At 35.4% G+C, this 23,944-nt stretch overlaps 1 protein-coding gene across 5 annotated transcripts in view; it reads right to left on the minus strand.

Annotated features, from left to right (window-relative positions):
* The window catches only part of CNTLN (centlein), a 185,966-nt gene that overhangs the window by 131,676 nt on the left and 30,346 nt on the right, over nucleotides 1-23,944 (minus strand). For 4 of the 5 annotated variants that reach the window (XM_090130664.1, XM_090130661.1, XM_090130662.1 and 1 more), the window contains exons 4-6: nucleotides 23,548-23,632; nucleotides 7,306-7,440; nucleotides 6,538-6,717 (exon numbers count right to left, since the gene is read on the minus strand). In XM_090130664.1, coding sequence (XP_089986790.1) covers nucleotides 6,538-6,717; nucleotides 7,306-7,440; nucleotides 23,548-23,632 — 400 coding nt within the window. Of the gene's footprint in view, nucleotides 1-3,764; nucleotides 5,919-6,537; nucleotides 6,718-7,305; nucleotides 7,441-23,547; nucleotides 23,633-23,944 lie in introns of those variants that run through there. The other variant, XM_090130665.1, reaches the window with a different exon arrangement.

A 23,944-nucleotide genomic window follows, 5' to 3' on the forward strand; every position in this document is an offset into this window, starting at 1 on the left:
GTTCTCTGGAAATCTAGGTGCTTAGAATAGCACTTTAGACTTTAAGAAGTTTGTATGATTATTCTGTGATTCTATAATATGATATGATTCTCCCAGGGTGTTCTGACACACGAATGGAAAGAGACATAGTACATCAGCATCTAGATCAGAGTTTCAGAGTGTGGCAATGCCTTTAGACCTACTTCATTATTACACTACTCATAATTACTTATTCTCAGTATGGCAAGTATTCTTGTATTTGTCTGTAAATTAAAATAAATATCTCCTAGTAGGACAGTGTTCATATCTTCCACTTAAATATAGATTTAATTAAAGAAATAAGTGCTCATATTTCCTTTTCAGCAATGGTATCTCAAATATCAAAATATTGTGAAATGCTGAAATATAACTCCCTGAAATTATTCACTTAACCAGTGAATAACAAATTTTCTAATTTAAAATAGCACAGAAGTTACATATCTGAATGTATCAGAATTGCACTACAATCAAATTCTTTGAATTTTGACACTAATCATTACATCCTGTTAAAAACAGTAACCTTAATTTGGAGAAATAGCAATGAATAAATGAAATAGAAAAAACTTTGTTTCATGATAACTCTCAGATTATTACATCTGGTTTCTTCCATTGATCAGTCACCATTCTATCAAAAGGCTGGATAACAAAATTTACTTTTCTCAGACAATAGATTTAGAATGACAGGAGAAAGTTCATTCTATCAACACATGATAAAGTCTAATAAGGTTTACAATGTAATAAGTCAGATAATTTATGGTTTCTCCTGAGTATTGTTTTTATCACACTGGTAAGAAGTGATGGCTTATGTGAAATGAATATTGCCAACTTAAAATTTTAAAGTTAGTTTAAAGTAGCTTATATTTTTTGTGAATAAATGCTCTCTGTGTATCATTTATACTGCGCTAACAAATTGCAGAACTTCTGGTATAAATAAAGTGAAAAAAATCTGATCTCACCAACTTTGAAGTTCCCATCATCCACTGCAGGATAAGATGCAAAGAATAAGTAGAAAATAATTTTGTCTGAAATACAACTTTATAAAGCTATACAATTGTAGAAATTAAAAACAGCATACTATGAAACAGAAAAATACTGTAATATCATATAGTGAAGCATTCAGTATAATCTTTGTGCTAGAGTCAGTAATTCTAGACTATGAAATCCTCTGAACTTCTTACGTTCAATTCCTAAATATTTTCTTTAATTACCTCAATTCACTAATTGTCTTTTAGTTGATGCAATACTTGAGAAAGTAGTTTAATTGTGTAAGCAGGCATACTGAAATGTGGATTCTCCTAAAATTGATTTTCAAATTAATTTGAATTGTACATTTTGATTGATAAGAAATCAAAATTTTAAAATGAACTATGAAATATACTAAATTAAAAGCTTTTAAAAATACCGTTAGTCAAAATACCTAGAGGCTCAGTTATATTTTATGGGGAAGAAAATGCATGTTTCTGAGAAAAATAAAAGCAACAGTAAAGGATATGATGCTTCTACATAACAGTACTGAAAGCATAGCATGAAAACTGAGTCCACTGTTAACACTTACTCACTTTACCCATGAGAAGTGAAGACCCTAACTAAACCAGAATGAAGATATACAGCAGAACAAAAGGCAAAACATTACATAAGCACTTCATTTACTTCATACTGAAGAACAAACTCCAAAAATTCAAAGTCAAGTTGAAATAAAAAAAAAAAACATGAAAGGAAATACACATAGATAAGGCATGGAGAAGCTCCGTTTTGCAGAGGTTTTGAACTCAAGGTGAATTAAAACTAAGGTTTTACTTGTAGATTCAAACATAGCAAGGGAAGTTGCTTTTAAACACAATTTCTTTGTTTTCATTTTTTGTTGTTGTTGTTCTGAATTGACAGAACTAAGAACATTTTTTCAAGATCCCATCTTAACAGAACTAATTATTCATAGGAACTAAAATTCCAGACTCCTCTTGACAGAGATATCTGTTTCTCAGCATGCTTCATTTTAAAAGAGAACAATTCTCACTGCATCTTTAAAAGCAGTAACCTTCAGACATGAGGTACTCTTACAACTATCTTGCCAACTAGAAAATAACAAAACACTATGCAATTCTACTGCCTTTTAGATCACCTTCCCTTAAAATCTACTAGTCGGCACTTCTTTAAAATTTAAATTAAATGGACAATCAAGACATAGCAGGTTTGGTTTTTTCCTCTCCACTTTTACAAGTTGAATTTCAGACCCCCAGTTCTGTTTCTAGTAGTAAGTCTGCAGAAGTGACATGTAACACTTTTTGGATATGTATCATTTAAAAATTCAAACAATTTTTATCTATAAACATTTCTACAGTCACTTGAGAACAACAGTACAATACCATTATTGAATCTGCTTATAAATTATATAAAAGCATTATAGGGGCATGTTATATTGCATTAGAACATAATCTGTAACCCACTATAGTATAGCATGATAATGTTGTATTTAGTCTCCAAGAAAAGGAAAATTATTATTCTTTATTGTTTGTAAGCAATCCTGTTAAGAGCCAATCTGCCATCCAATATAGTGATTCCTGAGAGCATTGAGTTAGAAAGAGGGAATGTCAGGAACAGAGAAACAAACTCAAATTTAGGTTTAAATATTCTAACAAATATTTACAGGAAGACTATATGTAAAAAAGGTGGTGAACTATAAAATCAACTGCGTGCCTTTTACAAATGCAGACTTCACCAAATGCAGATAAACAATTATGAGACAACATAATATTACTTCCTAGATGTCACATACAACATTTTCCTCTTGCAGGTAGGATTTTTAAAATGATTTTCAACCCTTCCAAATATCCTGTGAGATAATCAATTTCACCTAAAACTGTCCACTACCAAGAGGTGTACAGTCACTTGTCTAACCTCACATAGGAAAAACAAGATGCAAGTGGGGGCATCAAGATCACAGCATATGGTGGTTTAACTCAAATGGGCAGCTAAGCTCTATTAGGCCACTCTCTCACTGCTCACTCCTTCTCCTCAGGAGGGGGGAAGCAAATATAACAAAAAAAGAAAAACAACACAGCTCACGGGTTGAAATAAAGACACTAATAAATACTTCTCAGTTACCATCAGGGACAAAACAGACACAGCATAATCATAGCATCATGGAATGGTTTGGACTGGAAGAGACCTTTAAGATCAACTAGTTCCAACCTCTCTATAATAGGCAGGGACACTTCCCTACTGACCAGGTTGCTCAAAGTCCCATCCAGCTTGGCCTTGGAGATGAGGGAGACTCATGTAATTTACTGCCAATTGCTAAGGGACCAGAGCCATGAAATCTAAGAGCAAACTGAAATCAATTTCCTCATCTACTCTCCTCTACTTCCCACCTAGGGGAATGGGGGCCACAGTCAGTGCTTAACACACCATCTCTGCAGCTCCCCCACGGTAACTCTGCCCCTGCTCCATGTGGGGTCCCTCCCACAGAACGCCATCCTTCCTGAACTTGTTCTGTGCAGGTTTCCCACAGGCTGTAGCTCTCCAAGCACAGTTCCGATATGGCTCCGTACCTTCAAGAACCCACAGCCTTGCACACACACAGGTCCCCACAGGCAGCACATTTCTGTAAAGGTCTCCAGAGCAGCCGTATCCTCAAGCACATCAACTGCTGTATAATCAATGAATGTACAGATGTTATAGCTATGGAATAAACAAGAGAGTTTGGCTAAGCATATTATTATACAAAAGAGAATAGATAGAATGCTTACCCATGTCCTGGACTTGCTGCAAAACTCCAAAGGAGGGATCTCCCAAAAGAGATCCTTCCCCACGGGTAGTCAGCTCTTAAATGGGTCTAGGAGAGGTGGAGCCATGCTCCACCCCTTCCAGCAGCACAGGTGAATTGCCTTCACCTGAGCTCCTGTGGCTGACTCATTGCTCGCCTCAGGTGATCAATCAGAGGTTCAGGCCTCTGTGATTCAGCAGTTCCCGTACAACTGCTCACCTCAGTTTTTAATCATTTGCAAACCTGACAAGCATGCCTGCTATTTCCTCCTCCAAGTCACTAATAAAGACATTAGACAAGATAGGTCCAACTGCATTATGCTACTTATTATCACCCACCATTATTAGCCACAGCCCTCTGAATTCAAGTATTCAAAAAGTTGTTTGTTTGTTGTTTTTTTTTTAACATGTTGCTACTCATCCATCCAATTGTAACATCTTAGACTGTACAAGAAAATTGCAAGACAATGCAAAAAAAATCTTGCTAAAGTTAAGGTCAATCACATTCACTGCTGTTCTGTTGTTCACAGATGCAATTATTTTATCACAAAAGATAATGGGGTTGTTCAAGAATGAAATCCAGGCTGATTGCTTATAGTTGTTTTCTCAATTATGTGCCCAGAAATTGATTCCAATAAGACTTTCTGAGGACTGAAGTGAGTCTGACCCATCTTTGGTTTTGCTTCATGCTTTTCATTGGAGACCTCCACAACTAATTGGACCTGAATTAACCTTCTCAGCAGCCTTGGAAGCAGTTCAGCTGGTCCCATGGATATCAAGTGTAAGTCAAGTACTCTTTACTAACTCCCATTTAATCCGCTGCTGATAGGTACTTCTGTAACCCTGCCTGTATTGTAAGGTTTATCTACTGCTTCCTGCCATTATTCCATACTTCCTTTCAGGAAAAGGCCCACATTTTCCTTGTTCTGAGTTTCAGTAGTGCAAAAAATTACTTTTATTAACTGTACTCACTTGCAAGCCTCAACAGCAGAAGGGCTACCACTCCTCCTATGTGCCCACGCAATGTTTCTGAATTCATCCTATGTAGCTTTCAATGCCTGCCATACACTAGTATTTAGTGATGAGTTCTGCTTAGTCAAGCTGCTTTCCTGATGCAGCCATATGTTTTCCAGCTAGCTGTGGGAGACACCTGGGCTTGGAGGAGGCTGTCTTTAAAGTCTTAACAGCTTTTCCTGAGCATTTAGGGCTCAGGGAATTTCCACCTATTTCCCAAGCTGAAAAGCCCACTCTTTAATTCTAGGTCTGTAGTGTATCCTCTTTTTATCTTCTAGTGTCCTCTTTTTATCTTCTAGTGTCCTCTTTTTATCTTCTCAGGCTCTTAAGATTCATAATTCCATATCCACTACTACCATGGCTTCCACTGATTATTAGTTCCCCAATTAGCTCTTCCTTGATTTTGAACCAAGATCCAGCTGCATGTCATTCCTGGTTGGCTCAGGAAGCACCTTTCTCACTGACACACTATCTTGACTTCATTGTCAGCCCAATACAAAGCATCAACACTACAGATTCCAATCCCTGAAATTATACAGCTATGATGCACCTTTCTCTTTTAAGCAGTAAAAAAAAAGTAGCCAGGAGAACGGACAGATTAGGAATTTTCATTGTTTTTACTGAAAGTGTTGGTAACAATAATTTTCAGTAATTTAGCAGATATTACAAGCAATACTTTAAACAATTTGAAATAAGTTAAAACACTTCTAAGTCATTAAATCATTTCACTCAAACTGCCAGCAAGCCAATCACTGTTCTGAAAAATCACATAATCTTTTCACCACAACCATTCCACAGGCTATGATTTGCAAGAACTTAACTTCTAATGTTAAAAGATCTAAATGAAACTCTGTACAAAGGTTTTTGATTAGTAAAAGAATCAGAAGTGTCACCAAAACAATTAAATTGCTGGGGAAGCTGGAGGGGGTGAAGTTGAGGAGAAGATGTTTCTGGGCAACATGCTGATTACACATTTGCTATATTTAATATACTGGAAGGTGATGTATATTGATAGCATAAAAGAAAACAGTGTTGTAAGAATTCATTAGCCATTTTAATAAAAGGATCCACTAACATATATGTAAGCCAAAATAAAGAACTCTGATACCATGTTTGCACCTTTTTTTTTTTTTTTTTTTAAATAAGAAATTGAATAGAAATTGGCAATTTTCTCCTAACAGGACAAAGTAACATTTAAATAAAAGATACAATATTCTGTACAATGTATCCAATTATTTCCTTTTTCTTTTTATCATATACAATGGAAATAACTTTTTAGTATAAGTATATTCAATAATAAGGCCTCCACAGAGGGGAGCCCTCTGGAGTTTAGAACACAATTTATTCAAAACTGCTGTTAAAGTTTTAATGTGTTCTTCCAAAACAAATATCAAGTCTACTGCAACCAAATTATAGGCAAGTAAATAATATACTGAGAAAAAAAATTGTGAATGGACAATACTTTTAAGCTTTTATTATTTCATATATATTTTAACTTAAAATACAGTATCTTTTATTTTTTTAATGATTACATTTTAAGATGACTATTTGAAGTCAGATTCCTGCTTTGCAACATCAATTTTTAAAAAGCTGTGGGTTTTAAGTGAAGGAATGTAAATGAATGCAAGTCCCCACTGGTAGATTTGAATATATAACTTGTTATTTAAAGAAAATAACTTGTAGTGCAAATGTCTGGAGAAGTTATTTCTGAAATAACATCCATGAATCCATTCCACTTCATACCTTTATTCTGGCATCACTGCCAGATTTTTCTGCTTTCCATTGTACCTCCTGCTTCCTCAGTTTCTCCAGGTCATTTAGCAGGTCAGCACAGCAAGCATTTAATCCCTTATTTTCCTCCTCCAGGCTTTTTATAACCAGTCTGTTTTGCTCTTCTTTCTTCTGTGCACACTCCTCAGTGTCCTGTAGAACAGTACCACAAGGGCCGATAAACAAAAAAAGTGAGAACTAATCAGCAAATATAAACTGTGCAGTTTTACCCTCACAGCAGCTTCTTCTATATTTGATGGCCAAGGTCACCTGTGTACTTTTATTGGCCTCTTTCATGCAGGTGGAAGGGTCATATTTTTTAGCTGGATGACAGCTTTGATGAGTACACATTTGCAAAGAGCCCATTAATTGATCAAGCTGCCTTTGATGCTGTCCCCAGCTATTTTTGAGACCCACACAGACATATCCTCCCAGACCTCGGCTTTATCAATTAATAATGCCAGTCCCATCAGAATCTAATTACAAGAAGCCACATCTTCACACTCCTACTTTCTTTGCTCCATTTCCATCATTAACTATTTATCTGAAAGTTATAAAGCTTGGATTCCTGGCTTTAAAGCATCTTCCTCAGAGTTCGTATATGAGCAAATGGTAAGGTATAGCAAGGCCTAAGGCAATTTTTTCTCCAAGCTTGTCACTTTCTGTGCCACAAAGGCTGACACTGCTTAAAGAACTACTTCAAAGCTACAGTCTTATAAAACTATGTACAAGTCAATATACCTTAAGTTCTTGGCTTTTATCTTTAAATTTCTGCTTCAAATTACTGAATTCATTCTTCAAACAGGCATTTTCTTCATCCACAGCAGTTTTTCTCTGAATTAAGTTATTTATCTCTTGCTGCTGTCCTGAGAGCCTCTATTAAGAAAAAAAAAAAAAAAAATCTGCTAGACAAGAAGCAATTACAAAAAGAACATGAATGTACTGAAAACATTTTAGACCTAAGTTATGTAAAAATCTACTATATGTAATTTTATAGCATTCTTTTCGTTTCAGTACTACTTCAACCATACCCAAAACTGCACCATAAACATCAAACACAGTAATGGGGAACTAATATTTGCTGCTACCGAAAAATAAATCCGTTAAGTGCAGAAATGAACAGAAATCATCCAGTCAAGCTTAGACAAAGACAGTCATTTGTACAAATTATATTTGTGGTTGAGAATTACATTAAAAATAGTTTTTGACTTGCACTTTGAACATACCAAAAATCTAGCCACAACATAGAGATGAAAATTCTCCAAAATTCATGTAGAGAAAAAATTACTAACTGAGGAAGCCAGAAAAGATTATAACACAGTATGAAAGGAATTACATCTAACTGAATTTGCAGCTCAAGTAAGCAAGACAATGGGAACTACCACATAGCAAAATCTCAGTGCCATTAGAAAAAACAGTGTGAACTTTCTTAGTTCTTGTTAGATTCTTGCATTTTATTTTTGAGACATTTGCATTAAAACATCTCCAGTTTTTAATACATAGAGCAGCATTCCATATTTTTCCTCAGGAGCATGTTTTAATTCCATAGACTGTTGTGCCCCTTGCACTAATCAAAACAGCATTTATGTACTTCATTTTCATAGTAATAATGCTATAACTGTGGAAGATGATGTTGTTTCAGGGTAAAAATACAACTGCTTTCTCTTTAATACACTATCTAAATGAAACATTCAGAAACATTAAAAAATGGTCAACATAAAGATGTGTATCTTCATAAAGTTTGCAAATCCCAAATGGTTAATTCTGCTTCATACAATGTCAGACACAAAAAAAGAAGAAAAACATATTAAGAAAAAAAAAAAGTGTATCAAATAATACAGCTGAAACTGATCCAATAACCACCACTTTTAAACCAGCATGTGAAAGTTAGGACAAACAGTACCTACGTCATTAGTACAATCAGTACCTACGTCACCAAAAAACACTAATTCACCTACAAAAGAAACCTATTGGAGTACAGGGAGCAGCCATGAATACAAAGCAAGCTATGCAAGGGCAGAGCTTACTTAAATGCTTTACAGTGTCTGTGCTATGGTATCCACAGCACCCATGCTGTACCAGCAAGTTATCCACAGTCCTCACTGGGGCAAGATGGGGCAATTTTGAAAATCCGGTTCTAAATACCAGCTTATCCATGAGATAGAAATGTTATTCTGTGTCCTCCTAGGCATTACGCTGAAACATCTAACAACTAGTTTAACATTAAAAACAACTTTTTTTTCAGTATTCCTCAAGTTAAAACATATAAAAAGCATTAATTTCACACAGATGATTTTAAAATAAAGACTGGTCAGAGTTGTTTCTTTATTATCATTTAAACCACTATTGAGCTACAGTGATACTAAGGCAGCAGAAAGATGTGCAGTGACATCAATCTATGTATTTAGAAAAAGTCTTAGTCATTAAATGTATCACAATTTCTTTTTGTGGATTGTATCTTTGCCTTCATCCACTCCATCCTTTACTTTTTAGCAGAGATAGAGATCTTTAACTTCTTCTGAGTTACAACAAATGCCTGCTTCTCTTGTGTAGATCTCTATTCCTTTTCTACACATCATCTCCTCAGCATTCTTGCAAATGTTTTTATTATTATTCTCTTTTTTGTCCTACCACCAACCCTCAAATATTTTGTATACATCATTCCTCCATTCCTATTCATTTATCCTTCCGAACAATACTTCTATCCAAACTTTGTTCTTAATATGGCACATTTATTACAAAATGAAAAACACTGCACTACAAAGTGAAAATATTTTTCAGGAAAGAACAAACCTTTAAACTGGTTTGACATACTGAGAAAGGGAATGTAATACAGCTAGCATGTGTAGCAAATACTGAAAACAAACCAGGAACAGATAATGTCTAGTAACAGCGTAGGGAGGCATGAGGGATATTTTATTTTTTCATAACAAAATCAAGAAGTTAAAAAAATAAAAAAATAAAGGAAAAAAAAATGAAGAAAAAAATAGAAGCCATGTAGAATTCAAAGAAAATACAAAATGACAGACTTTCTAACAGAACTCCATAGAAGCTGGAAAAGAATGAACTTGAATTAAAGAGAAGAGAAAAATTAAAGCAAAATCAAGAGAAGTGAAAGAAAATACAGGAACCTTATTCTGACATACTGGAATTTTTCCTCATATACCATTAATTCAAACTGACCAACAAACCAGCCAAAAAATACTCAGAGGATTTCATTAATAATACCTTTTTACAAAGAGTTCTGTCACGTTAAGACTCAAATGTGACTACATTGAACTAGTTTCTATTTAAAACATTGTTTACTTGATAATTAAACCTCAAAACACTAGCATAGTTGTTTATTTTTATAATATAAGTAATTCCCCTGCAGAGACCCATTCTACAGCACTGGCATTCTGAATAAAAAGAATAAAGTTAATGTTTACCTAAAATTAGAGATTCATAATCATTCTTCCTTTTCTTACAAAATAAAATAAGCCAGAATTCAGAAATGTGTAAGAAACTTTCTTCAGAAATGTACACAATGAATGATCCTTCTTGGATTCGATAATTTGTTACATCAGATGCTACCATTTATCCACAAATTCAGTGCGAACGTGCTATTCTGATTTCACAACATTCAAATAATGAAATTGTTGAAGTACTACTGACCAGTTTAGAAGAATGCACCAAGTATTTCAGATTTGATTTATATATATGCACGCATATATGCATAATAAAACTTTATGCATGTATAATGCATGAACATAAAAGCACATAGGTAATGTACTAAAAACCTTGTGCAATTTTCTAATTTACTTAGAAATAGTTTTCCATAACCATGTAAAACAAACTCAGCCAATGCGGGCTTCTGGTTTTTTTTTTTTTTTTTTTTTCTGTTTGCTTTTTTATTTATTATAACTTTTAAATTCTTGTCTCCTTGATAAGAATATTCGTATTTTTACCCTTAGAAGGTAGGATGGATTTACTGGAAGACAGACAGCATGCATTAAGCAGACATTAAAAAAGAGACTGAGAAATTAAGAAACATAAGCTTAATCAAAGACTCCTTTCTTGCATATTCTGAACCTTCCAGACATCAGACTTAACTTCAAAAAGCAAAATATTTGTTCAGACGTTTTTACAGTTACAGGAACAAACTGTTGCTAGCAAATAATCATTAAGTCATAATTTTTAAAAGTATGAATCTGTATTACCACTGAAAGCATTATTTACTTTGTTTGCTTCCCTCCCAATCCCCTAGTTCTAACAGAATTCGTGTAAGTGCCTCCTTTGAGTCTTCCTTCTACCTCATTATTGCTTGTTTAACATTTAACAAGACAAGAATATACTGAACGAACACTATCCACCCAAAAACACCTGTTCAGTAGAGTTCAAGATTCACAAATATACACTCACAAAATCTTGAAGTTTAGCTCTAGCTCTTCTAGTGTACACAAGCTAAATTGTGTTGAAATTATGCATATACATAAAGCATGTTAAGCATGTATGTTATGCATGTGTATGCATATACTTAACATACATACATATGTTTCATATATAGCATACATTCAAAAAGCAAAATCAGAAAGATCTTTGGGTCCAGTTTATAATGCAATGCTTTCCAGTAGTGTGGATAATAACAAAGGCACGAAAATACTGCAGAAGTGAAAGAAGTTATTTCAAGTGCTTGTTCAATACTGCTAGAATGGAATTTTAAACTCAAATAAGCTACTTACTTCACATACTTTGCAGCATAATCAGACAGATAATCTTGAATAAGACTTGCACACTAATTACTTATCCCCACAATTGACCCACGTAAGACTTTAAATCAATCAAATGGCAACTACACCATATCAATCACTGAGCAGCAAACTCACCTGGGTTTCCTACAAAGTCATCTACTATGCAGCATTGAAGCATTACTTAGGTAAGCTATACTTGCATGGAAAAAATCCTATTATATTTCAAGGCATTTCCTGAGTGCCATTCTGCATGCTCTAATCTTTTCTTCCAAACAAATTGAACTTTTACAATCCTACCTGTTCATATCATATGCTTATAAGGAAAGAAAAAAAAATAAATAAACAGCAAACAGGAGTATTACTCATGAGCTATTATTTGGTAGAAATAAGTCATAAAGAAGAATTTCCAAGATACAGACAATTAAATAAATTATCACCTGCCTTTGCCTGCACAGCTGTTTTTACATTTTGCTTCCTCTAACAATGAATTACATCTACAGTAAAAGGAATTGAGTATAGATTCATTTCTTACAGCAGAGAATACAAGCAGCGCTCCTATAAGACTATCCCACCCTGGTAGCCAAGTGAGACAAGTGAACCAGAAAAACAACATATACATGATCAAGCACATGGGGCAACCATTCATATGACAGTATTTTGCCACATAAAAACACACGTCAAGAATTTACCAAGTTCTGCAGTTTCCACAGTTTTTGTCTAGATAGTATAAAATACAGGTTAATGCTACAGAAGAACAATCTCAAATTTTGCATTGACTGCAGTCGTGCTTGTTTGACTACAACAGGAAAACAGCAAAGTTCAATAGGCTGTTGACATTCTACAGCACAAGAACTTCTGAATATAAATAAGACGCTTCCAGAGGTTTCTCCATAGACAAGCTTGTAAATACAAGAAAGATGTGAATTCACTCTAAGGAAAACCAAAGAGATCTGCTGTTGCACTCAGCTGGGAAGAACCAAAGAGTACCAATTCTATTCTGTCAATGTCCAGAACACTCCAGGCAACAGTGTGTACAAAGGAAAAAGAAAAAAAGAAAAAAAAAAGAACTCTGTGATCTGCTAGAATTGATCTGATATTTGGAAAAATGTCATTCTAGAGTTAATTTTCACTCTTTCCCATGGCACCTCTTTAACTAAAACAAAATAAAGGTGTTTTCCCCTGCCTCACCCCAATAATGTCCATTTATTTACTAGAAATAACTACTTTTATTTAAATACTTTCATATCAAGCACAAAAGAAGCAAAATCACATTCTAAGAAATAGCTTAAAACAATGGGAAAGAGTTCTTTTAGTTCTGACTTTGAAAGGAAACACATCAGAGTCTTTTAAAAGGTTGCTACAATTTTCAGTCAACATTTGTTGTGAATAAATACACAAAAAGATACACATTTTTAACTAAATTTTATTTTTATCTAGCGGGAATTTAGACAGTATGGCACTTTATGCAAGACACTGGAAATGACAATAAAGATATAATTCCAACATTAGGAGTTTGTTCCAAAAAAAAAAAAAGTCCATAACTCTTGGTTATTGTATATGCTATTTGATGCTGTGTTGTCATAGACACCATCACTGAACTTCCACTCTTCAATGAAAGATATTTAAACATAACATTTTGTACAGAGAAAGGACTATGAAATAACATGAAATACTATGAAACTATGAAATACTTATTATCAGTGCGTAAGAGGGGGAATTGATGTTTTTGAGAAGAGGAAGATACCCAAGATACTGCAATACAAAACTGGATCAGACCATATCATTGAATTGGTATGCCTAGCTAGATAAAAGGAGGGTGTATTTCATGTCAACTAGTTAACTCATATCTACTGATAGTTTATCAAGATATCTTAAAAATCATCCTACGAAAACACAAAGACAACATATATCCTTCATTACTGATGCTAAAGATACAGAAATACCACAAGGCAAATGATCTCCATAAAGTGTGATGAAGCTTTTAATGAAAAACCTGAAGGCTCTACATTTCAATTTAAGTCCCCATCTATGACTGTAATAAAAGGACATGCATTCTATTTCCACTACTAAAGAAAAGTGCAGTAGTATACTTATAATGTGCCCTACAGAAGATAAAAATGAGCACAAATAAGATAACTAATAAAAAAGTGAAGTATTTATTCCAATACAGCAACTTTTAATGAAACTGACATCTTAAGTGAAATTAATTTACTACATACGCTATTCTATTACCCATTAAATAAAAGTGAAAATATTCTCTTTTAAAATGCTTTTTTTCAAAATTTCTCCTTCAACATCTACATGTATATTCTCTCCACTTTCAACACACATTTTTCTACATCAGCTACTTGAGGTCAACTTATGCTCCTAAATTTCTCTCTTCCCTTCCAATTTTCTTTTTTTTCCTAGCAAGAATTAAATGTACCAGCAACACTTCACAGCTTTCCTTCTCATATTCTCAAATTTCTCTTTATATTTTTCAACTTCATTATTCCTTGTTTTTCTAAAATTGAACTGTCAGAAGCATGTTTAACATATAATATTCTCAACAATATTCAAGTACAGTGTCCTCACAAGAAGAGAACTAAAGAAAAAAAAAAAAATTCAAACAAAAAAAATTCAGTCTTTATTTTCTGATGTAGGATAAACAGAAATTCTATGTAAATAATTCATGGTGTTTTTCATATATGGCTTATGTGGTATTTTGCAATCTGTATGCTGTCCTTTCATAGTCAAAATGACTCTAGCAATCTATGATACAAAATGCAATTATTTTTTACTGCATACAACTCTAAAACTAAAATGCTGACAAAGCTACCTGGTTTTACAGTACCTTTAACAAAGGATGACTGTATTCAGATACCTGTTCAACTTAGAACTTGACTCCTGACAAGGCCAGGAAAAAACAAGGGGAAGAAAAAACACAACTGACGTGTATAGTGGATTAAAATGTAACTCGTGCAACAGTATTATACATATCTCATTATTAATTCCTATTTTTCATATTTGCCCTTAAGCTGTAACAATCTTAAAGGAAAAAAAAAAAAAAACAGCAAGGAGAGGAGAATTGAAGTGCAGGAGACTGCTTAATTTCCCTACCATCAAACATTTGCTTTTATATTGTTCTGTACTTTCCAAGACTCCAAAATTAAAAAATTCTAAGGATTTACCTAAACAAAGAAGTATGAAGCCGCCAAAAAACATCAGCAAATCCAACCCCATTATAAATAAGAATTTTGAACTTCTGTTTCTACCAACAATAGATGTAAATGAAAACACAGTAAGTTGAAGACGTATACAAGAAAGAAATCTCTTCTGTCATCTATTCAAATGTTTTTATCTACCCTTTGCAAGCTAGAAAAACAAGGCAGATCTTTTCTCCAGTTGAAAGAAGAAAGGGAGATCCTTTACAGCACTTTCATTTAAAAAATATCAGGTAAAATGGTTTTACAGAGAAGCAGATCAGAAATATGAGTAAATTACATCATTTTGCAACTCCTCTGTCACTAGTTAGTCTTGCACCTGAATTCTCACCTAACCCACAGATTAAGGTAAGTTCATAGAGTATAATCCATTACAAACACTGTTCCCCACTGCCCTCTTTAGGCTAGTTTAATATGACTAATTCGGTGTCTTCAGCAAAGTTTGCTTTCTTAACTGTACTTAGCCAACAGAATTTCTCAGTGTTTCAATAGATGCGATAAAATACTGCAGGAATTCATGTAGTGACATCATATAGCCTTGCAACTCCAGCATCTCACATTCACTAGCATGAAAATGACTATTTATTGCCAGCAATCTAAGTACGTGACAGCACCAACAAAACATTATGTGTACCACTGCTTTCCAACTAAGCTCCTCGTAACAGCTACCCAGCAGAGCTTACTTTTGCTCACTCATAAAAAACAAAGTTTTGCTACTCTCTTCTTTCCTTACCTTTACTCCTTACCCTCTCCTGCTCATGTGTAACACAAGTGTTGCCAGCAGCTGTGTTTTAGTACTGATAGTGGAAGCCAAATATTGCTTCTGGCACAGTTACCATAAACAGGTTTGCTGTCTCTGACACAAGAGTCATAAGTTCCTTCCACGTAGAGGAACCTTTTCACAAGAACACAATTTTAATTCTGATAACAGGCAGCAGTGCTGAAAATCTGCCTGTTTTACCTCTAAGGGTAACCACAACGATGACAAAGCAATCCACATGACAATCTTGCCATATCACCACTAACATCACCTTAACCCTTTCCTCTTTTGTCTAGTGGGTCTCAACAACAGGTCAGATTAGATTTTCTATGGTAACTCTAACACTGCACAGCAAAGCAGCACAGCCTAACCTATTGATTCTTTCTCTACTCCATCTTCTCTACTTAGCAGCTATGTTTTGAAATGATGCAAAGCAGCAGTCCAGCCCTCCAGGTCAGGCAGTAGAAAATCCCACTTCTTTCTTTCATCCTACTTATTTCAAATCAAAACCAATAATCTACTAAGCTGAGCTTCTCTCTTCTCTTCATTGCAGAGCATGATCTTGAGAGCATTGGTTTTATTTTTCCTACACCTGCAAGGCCTGCAGAAGATCAATTCAAGTCTTTATCTCTGGAACTGGGTATGACTGTGAGATCTGCAGAAAAGGACACCCAAAAGTGTTTAGTCCTAACACAGCAGTATTTCATTACCTCACATACATCAACATTGCCAGATCAGGTGCAGGAATGAAGAACAGCTGTTGCTATAACTAACTCCTCTGACAAGCCCCTTCTTAAGGGTGGTCAGCAGATTCATATAGGCAGTACCTAAACTCAAAAGGCACATCATGCTTCTTTCTACTACTTCTGTCTTGAACTTGAGCAAACCTCCCTGTATTTCAAATAAAAAAGTCCTGATACATGAAAAGAATCTTCGTCTACTATGTCCTTCAAGGGGAAATAAAATTCAGCTTAATCTTCTCAAAATTAAACTAACCTTACAATGTAAAAAAAATTGTTTCACTAAAACAAATATAGTACACTAAATGCACATTTGATTGCAATATTTTTTGGTCTTATTCACTGGAGAAACTTTCTTGCAAAGTTTACAAACTCCACATAATCTCATCACTGCTGACACAATTAGCTGAATCTCCTATTACTGAAATTATTCTCATGTCCTCCATTACACAAGAATAAGCAATGCTACATGCAACTGGAAATAAAATGTTAGGATGGCAATAATAAACGTATATGTTGGTCTTAATCTAACAGCAGCATATTATTGCAAAGAAAAATAATCAAGCGAAGATACAAAATTTAAGAAAAAAATTATTAGCATTAATTAATGCTTGACGGTAGAATGATGCTTCTTTCAATTGGACCCCTTAAGGAGGCTTTAGTATAGATTGGTACAACAAGCTGAAGATTTTCAAATGGACATAATGAGGCAAGCTAGTCCTGTTTTAACCACTCTGGAGTATAATCAGTTGATAAGGTTTTGAAATATTACAAGGTCTAGGACAAAAAGATTAGCTTTAGTTGCATCGGATCAAAATTGAAACCAAATTAATTAGAAGTGCTATAAAGACAAAAAAAATGTTTATTGCTACTTTTGTTCATCTATAATTTCATCATCTAAGATAAACAGAAGAAGATAATTTAATCTATCAGTTTCATGAATAGAAGAGTTGAATTTCAGTTCCCATTTTGTCCTCTCAAGTAATAGTTTATGTTACTTTAATGTATTCTTTCAAAATCTCACCGTATTTTAAATAAGAAACAAAGAAGAGGGAAAAAGAAAAAAGCCATAGATGACAGCACCCAGTGATCAATTTCTTGCGCACACACAAATATTATATATTAGATCAGGAAGGAAATGTTTTCAAAGCAAAAAGGAGAATGAAAAAATATCTGCAGCAGTAAGCCTTTGGAAGAAGAGCAAATCAAATTCTAGGAAAATGATATATTCACGTAAAGACATTAATTATAAAAACTATAAAATTAGAAACTGTGTATGTGTCACAACACTACTAAGAAAAGTTTTTAACTACTGCTTCATGATTCTGTGGTGCTAAAGGACACGAGTTAGTGAAGAAGCTTGGTAGGTCAAGTTGATAACTGAACTTGAGGTCTTCTCCAGCCAAGCCGATTCTGATTCTATGACTTAATGATACTAGCCACAGAAAATAAAAATGTCCGTAATAACAGCGGTATCACAATTCATCCACCAAGATCAAAGGAGTCAGATTTATTAAGTTAAATAGCAATCAAAGACTATATTACTTACATTTCTAAATTAATTACATTAGATTTTCAGTAATATCTTAAAAAAATGAACATCTTTAACCAGTTGAATTATCTCAGTACAAAAAAAAGTTAAATTAACTTTCAGTAGTAAATAATCATATGTACCATATTTACTGCATGAGGAATATTATCTACTATTTACAGTCATTTTAACTGGGCTTCTAAGCATTTCAGGATAAACTCTAAACAGACTACAAAAGAACTCTCATATTGCTCAAGAACCCTCAGATATCCCATGCTGCCCTTCTAGGGTTTTGTTGCTGTTTCTGTGAGAAACACCAGCTTACACACATGTAAATCTACAAGCATTATCATTTGTTTGTCTTTTTTTGCCTCCATAATCTCCATGGATTTGTACAATCAACTGACAAGTGGCCACTCGAATTCCTAGTAAAATAACATTCTCACAAAAATGTTACTGTTGCAACTGAAATCTCTATATGATGCATGAGGAGGAAGGTAAAACCAAGAGAAAATGACTGGACAATCTCACCTTTCTAGAGGTAATAGATTGGTAGACTGCAACATGTAAGTTCGAATTGTTGCTACCTGTACTTCGCAGAATAGAATTTCTAGTGTTATTACTGTCAAAACTGACAGTTCTGTAAGCAATGTATTTGCAAGTTAATGACAAAAATAATATCTTTTCCCTTAGACGAACAAAGAACAAACCCAGAAAGAAAATAATTGAGAATGATTTTCACTACTTTGCTCTCTAAGCCAGCTGGCTCCAAACCACCAAGAACAATCCACAGATTCAGAAAACAGTCCAGTGGCACCTCAGCAATTTGATGAGGCAAGGTCAGAATGCTACCACCACTGTTTATAGCTTTTATGTACAGCTCTAGCATCTGACATCAAATTACACAATCCCATCAATGATACACTATTGGAATCTGTATTAAATCATTTTACTGTGACATGCTTCAGCTGCCACAATCACCAAAAAACTAGCTTCCATTCTCTACACCACTGAATTCTTCCCATTGTGTTGCCAAGCTCTCCTTCCTCTGGCTGCATCTTTTCCTCAATACTAGTTACTGTATCTAGTAACTAATCTATCTAGTTTCCAGTCTCTCTCCATTTATAGATTGGAGCTGTATCACACACAATCAATTTTAGATTTTTGACCAATTTTAATTTTAGTTTGCAAACTCAGACAGCAATCTCATGGAATCATACGCTACAGATTCAAACTCTGCCATTGCAGGAGATCCTCCTTAAAAGCATATTAAAGCACACACATCCCCACAAGATTCTTCTGCAGGTATCTTCTTTCAGGTAAGGATATGGTAGAAATGCAGGAATAGCCTGCTGTTTAATAAATACAATGTGCATAGAAGCACTAGAAATATGACAAATTAGATCTACAGCCATCACAGCCTAATAATAGAAAAATAAAACAATACAAAATAAAAAGGTTATTAAAATTTAATGAGTGCTTCTAGTCAAATAGCAGGTTCATAAGCGTTATTGTGAACAAATCAAAAGAAGGAAAGCTCTTGAAACTGTAATTTATTCTGCTGCCTAAACAATCTACACCTCCTTTAAAACAAAGAAGTCCGTTAGTAAAAGCAATCAGAAGTTGGAGGAAATTCATCTAGACTTATGAAATTTCACATAGTTCCCTATCACATCCTTCTCTCCAAATTTGAAAGATATGGATTTGGTTGGTGGAATTTTCGATACGAGGAACAGGTTGCAAGATCATACCCAGAGAGTGGTGGTCAATAGCTCAAGATGCAGATGGAGATCAGAGACAAGTGGTGCCTGATTCAGTACTGGGATCAATGCTCTTTAATATCTTCATCAACGACACTGATGGTGTGATCAAGTGTACCCTCAGCAAGTTTTTGAATAACACCAAGCAGTAGGTGCAGTCAACATGCCCAAAGGATTGGACGCTATCCAGAAGGACCTAGACAAGCTCCAGAAGTGAGCCCAGAAGAACCTCATGAGGTTCAATAAAGCTAACTTAAAGGTCTTGCACCAGACTCATGGCAACCTCCACTACCAACTCGGGGTTGGAGATGAAAAGATAGAGCACAGCGTCACAGAAAAGGACTTGGGCTACTGGTGGATGGCAGGATGGACATGAGTCAGCAATGTACCCAGAAAGCCAACTGAGATGCAGACTAAATATAAGGAAATGTCTTTTACAATAAAAGTGGTGAGGAACAAGGTCAGGTTGCCCAGAGAGGTAGCAACCTCTCAAGACATTCAAGGTCTTGCTGGACAGAGCTCTGAGCAACCTCATCTAACTGTACATGTCCTGCTCAATGCAGGAGAGTTGAACTGTATGATCCTTTAGGGTCCCTTCCAACTCAAATGATTCTATGATTTATTAATGATCAGGACGAAAGGACAGAGTATATCCATACTGTGATGTTGATGGCAAAACTAGGAATTGAAGGTTCAAGGCTCTGCTACCATGCAGAAGTCCCTTGACAAGTTAGAGAAACGGTCTGACAGAAAACTTGCACCACAAGGAGTAGATCAACCAAAATGGTGGCCAACTATGATTTCAAGACATGACTGGAAATGAGGGAGAGCAGTGGATGTTGTCTACCTTGACTTCAGCAAGGCTTTAGACGCTGTCATCCACAAAATTCTTGTAATGATGGAAAAGAAGCATGTGATAGAATAGCAGATAGTAAGGCTGACTGAGAAAGGGGAGACTGGAAGAACTCAGAGAGTTGTGATCAGTGGTGCAGTGTCTCATTGGAGGCGTATAATTATTGATGTTTCCTAGGGGTCAGTACTGGGTCAGGTCCTGTTCAACATCCTTATCAATGACTTGGATGAAAGGATAGACTGCACCCTTAAGTACGCTGATGATGCAAAGTTGGGAAGACTGACTGACAGACCAGAAGGCTGTGCTACCATTCACTGAGATCTAGAAAGATTAGAGCGTTGGGCAGGGAGGAGCCTTACAAGGTTCTACAAGGGCAAGTGTAGAGTCCTACACCTGGGATGGAATCACCTCACACCTCAGTACAGGTAGAGGTCAGGAAAGGAACGCTGTGGAGAAGAACCTTGGTGTCCTGGTGGACAAGAGGTTGACCATGAGCCAGAAGTGTGCCCTTGTGGCCAAGAAGAAGGCTGATGGTATCCTGGAGGGCATCAGAAAGAGCATAGCCAGCAGGACAAGGGAGGTTACTCTGCCTGTCTACTCTGTCTCGGTGAGGCCAATTGTGGAGTACCATGTCCAGTTCCAGGCTCTCCAGTTCAGAAAACACGGAAACAGAGGCGTTCTAGAGAGAGTCCAATGAAGGTCTACAAAGTTGATTAGGAGCCTGGAGCATCTCCTGCTCAAGGAAAGCCTGAAAGACCTGGGACTGTTCAGACTTGAGAAGAGAAGGCTGAGAAGGGATCTCATCACAGTTCATAAGTATCTCAAGTGCCTGAGTCAAATGGACGGTGCCAGGCTCTTTTCAGTGGTGTACAGTGACAGGACGAGGGACAGCAATCACAAACTGGAACACAGGAAGTTCCACACAAACACGAGGAAGAACTTCTTTACCGTGAGGGTGATAGAGCGCAGGTGCAGGCTGGCCAAGAGAGGTTGTGGAGTCTCCTTCTCTAGAGGTACTCCAAATCCATCTGGATTCTTTCTTGTCTAACTTACTATAGGGAACCTGCTTTTGTCAGGGGGCTTCGACTTGATGAGATCCCCAGAGGTTCCTTCAAAGTCCGACGAGTCCATGATTCTTTGATATTCATCAGCAACAATTTAATACAAGTTTCCATAGTTATTGCACTATTCTGTTTCTTTCTTTTTTTTTTTTTTTTTTGTTTGTGTGTGCACATGTGCAAAGCAGGAATTAAATATGTTCTTCATATTTAGAAGAACATGTCTGAAAGTTATATGTTGCTGTGTACTCTTCTGGGGCCCTATGCAAGCTTCCCAGTTTGGAGTCTGGAGGGTGAGGGAGCTTGCAGGACAGCTCAAAGGGCAGCCTCTTCTCCTTGTGATGATCTCATGATAGTGGATAATGCTTCTTGCAGTCATGCAGAAGCCGAGAGTCTCATTTGCTCTAATAAATAAATGAACAGAAAACACAACAGCTACTTCTTCAGTGTTGTACAGGGAAAAGTAAAGGCAAAATCTAAGGAAGCCTGATGATAAGTAAATTCAGTATCTTATAAAAGCAGACAAAATTAGATTGAACAAAGCCTGTAAGCTCACAAATCAGCATCGGTAATTTTGTTTGGTTGGCTGAAGGTTTTTAAGTACTGTTTGTACTTTTCTAGATGTGCTGTAATGACTTCTTGTCCCTTTGCCTAATCTGCTAGTGATTTTAAGTAGTTCAGTACAAAATTACACTGAATCTCGTATGAAAGATATGAAATTGTTCAAGTACTTTTATCACTTCAGCTCTGCTCCTTATGTTGCTGATTAGCTGAGATTTGAATTAAAAGTATTTTGAAACTGTAGTTGGGTGTAGATTATTAGATGCTCATTCCTATGTTGTGGTGGCTCAAATATTTCTTTATACTTGAACCGATGCCACTTAAGAGTGTAAGAACTGCTGATGTAATTAGTGTCCTCCTAAATAATGTAAAGCAACTCACATTTCTGTTGCTGTGACTGCTTAGTGAAAAGAAGGCTCAGGGGAAATATCAGCAAAGTGTATGAACACATGAAGAGAAGGTGCAAAGATGACAGAGCCAAGCTCTTTTCAGCAGTGCCTGGCAACAGAAGAAGTACTAATGGGCACAAAGTGAAATACAGGAGGTTCCTTTGAACAGCAGAAAACACTTTTTCACTGTGCCTGTGATCAAGCACTGGCACACATTGCGCAGAGAGGTTGTGGAGTCTCATTCCTTGCAGATATACAAAGGCATCTGGGAATGGTCCTGGGCAAGTGATGCTAGAAATAATCCTGCTTCAGCAATAGGGTGGACTACAGGACTTCCAGAAGCCCCTTCCACCAAGCTCACCCAGTCAGTGATTCTACAAAAAAAAAAAAAACCACCTACATTTATTAATCAGCCTTCTGTCCCTAGGTGTTGCAGCCTTAGCCATGTAAAAGAACACCCTGAATCTTTGTGTTTCTGCTAACAGGCTCAGTATCTGTGAAGTAATCCTAATTCTCTTTTTTCCTTTCTCATATAAAGTTTGATATAATTATGATATTTTCGTATTAGTAATTTAGTTAATATTGAAAAGCAAACTTTTTGCTTTCCTTAGTTTTGAATAGAAAGTCATTAGAGAGTTATGAATAAAGAGAAGTTGTTCTCTTGCCTTTATTTAGTGCTTGTTAATGCTTAATTTCATAAATATCGTACTTCAAATCCTATGAAGATTCAACAACTTTAATTACTTTTCAGAATTATTCTGATTTTTAGAAAATGAGCTCATGTTTCCTCAGTTTAGCCAACAGCTTAGCTCAATACATATTTTGCATTTAATTTTATACTTAAGCACAGTATTCAAATTTGAATAAGCAGCTCAAATTGAATACACGACGTAGATGTTTACACATGACATTTTGGATTTGCAAGTATTGCGCTATAGTTTCTGGTAACCACAAACCTAGTAAATGCTGTTATGCATTAGTAAAGATAAAAACAATTGGTTGTATCGCTCTTAGGATACTAATTATTTAGTCATATTTATTCTAAAAATGTTTTACTTTTGATTACTGTATTTGTCAAGACGGCAAATCTTTCCAAAGCACTATTAAGTTACAAATCTAAACCTAGTCAAAATTGAAAACACAAATTTAGGTTATTCTGGTACACCAAAATGAAACATGAAGTTGCTGGAACATCTCAGAACTCACAGAAAGTTTTTAAGTTTAAACATCAACTTTTTGAACAACTCTTCAGAGTTGAAGACTTTTTCAAAACACATCATTTCTGAATCACCCACAACTTTCACCTTAACACAACAAACTATTTTTACTTCTCAAGAATACAAATTTGATGTCAGTGACAAGTTTTCTTAACTGTTCTATTTAAAATGTACTACTAACCTTTTCTAGGGTTTCTATTTCGCTGTCTTTAGCTTGCAGAATTTCTAATATCTTTCTGTCCTTGACTTCAGCTTTCTGCTTTTCTCTAGAAACAACAACAAAAAAAAGAAGACACTTTATTAGTCACAATTTGCAGTTAATCATTTGAATTTTTCATGTCCTGATAATGAATGTCATTTTAAAACATAGAAAATTGAATTATTTGAAGCTGACAGGCCTTGCAGAATTAATCAGGGAGCATATGGCAAGTGACAGCAAATTACATCTGTAAACAGCTAACACAACTTTCTTCAGAAAGAAACTGAAGCAATAGGTATTAGAACACATTTTAAAATAGCTAAAATTAGCTATCTCATTCCACCCAGAATGCACTAGGTATACTTGCCTACAGTTTGAA

The sequence above is a fragment of the Phasianus colchicus genome, chromosome Z (assembly GCF_987193195.1).
Source record: "Phasianus colchicus chromosome Z, bPhaCol1.hap1.1, whole genome shotgun sequence".
Classification (NCBI taxonomy): domain Eukaryota; kingdom Metazoa; phylum Chordata; class Aves; order Galliformes; family Phasianidae; genus Phasianus; species Phasianus colchicus.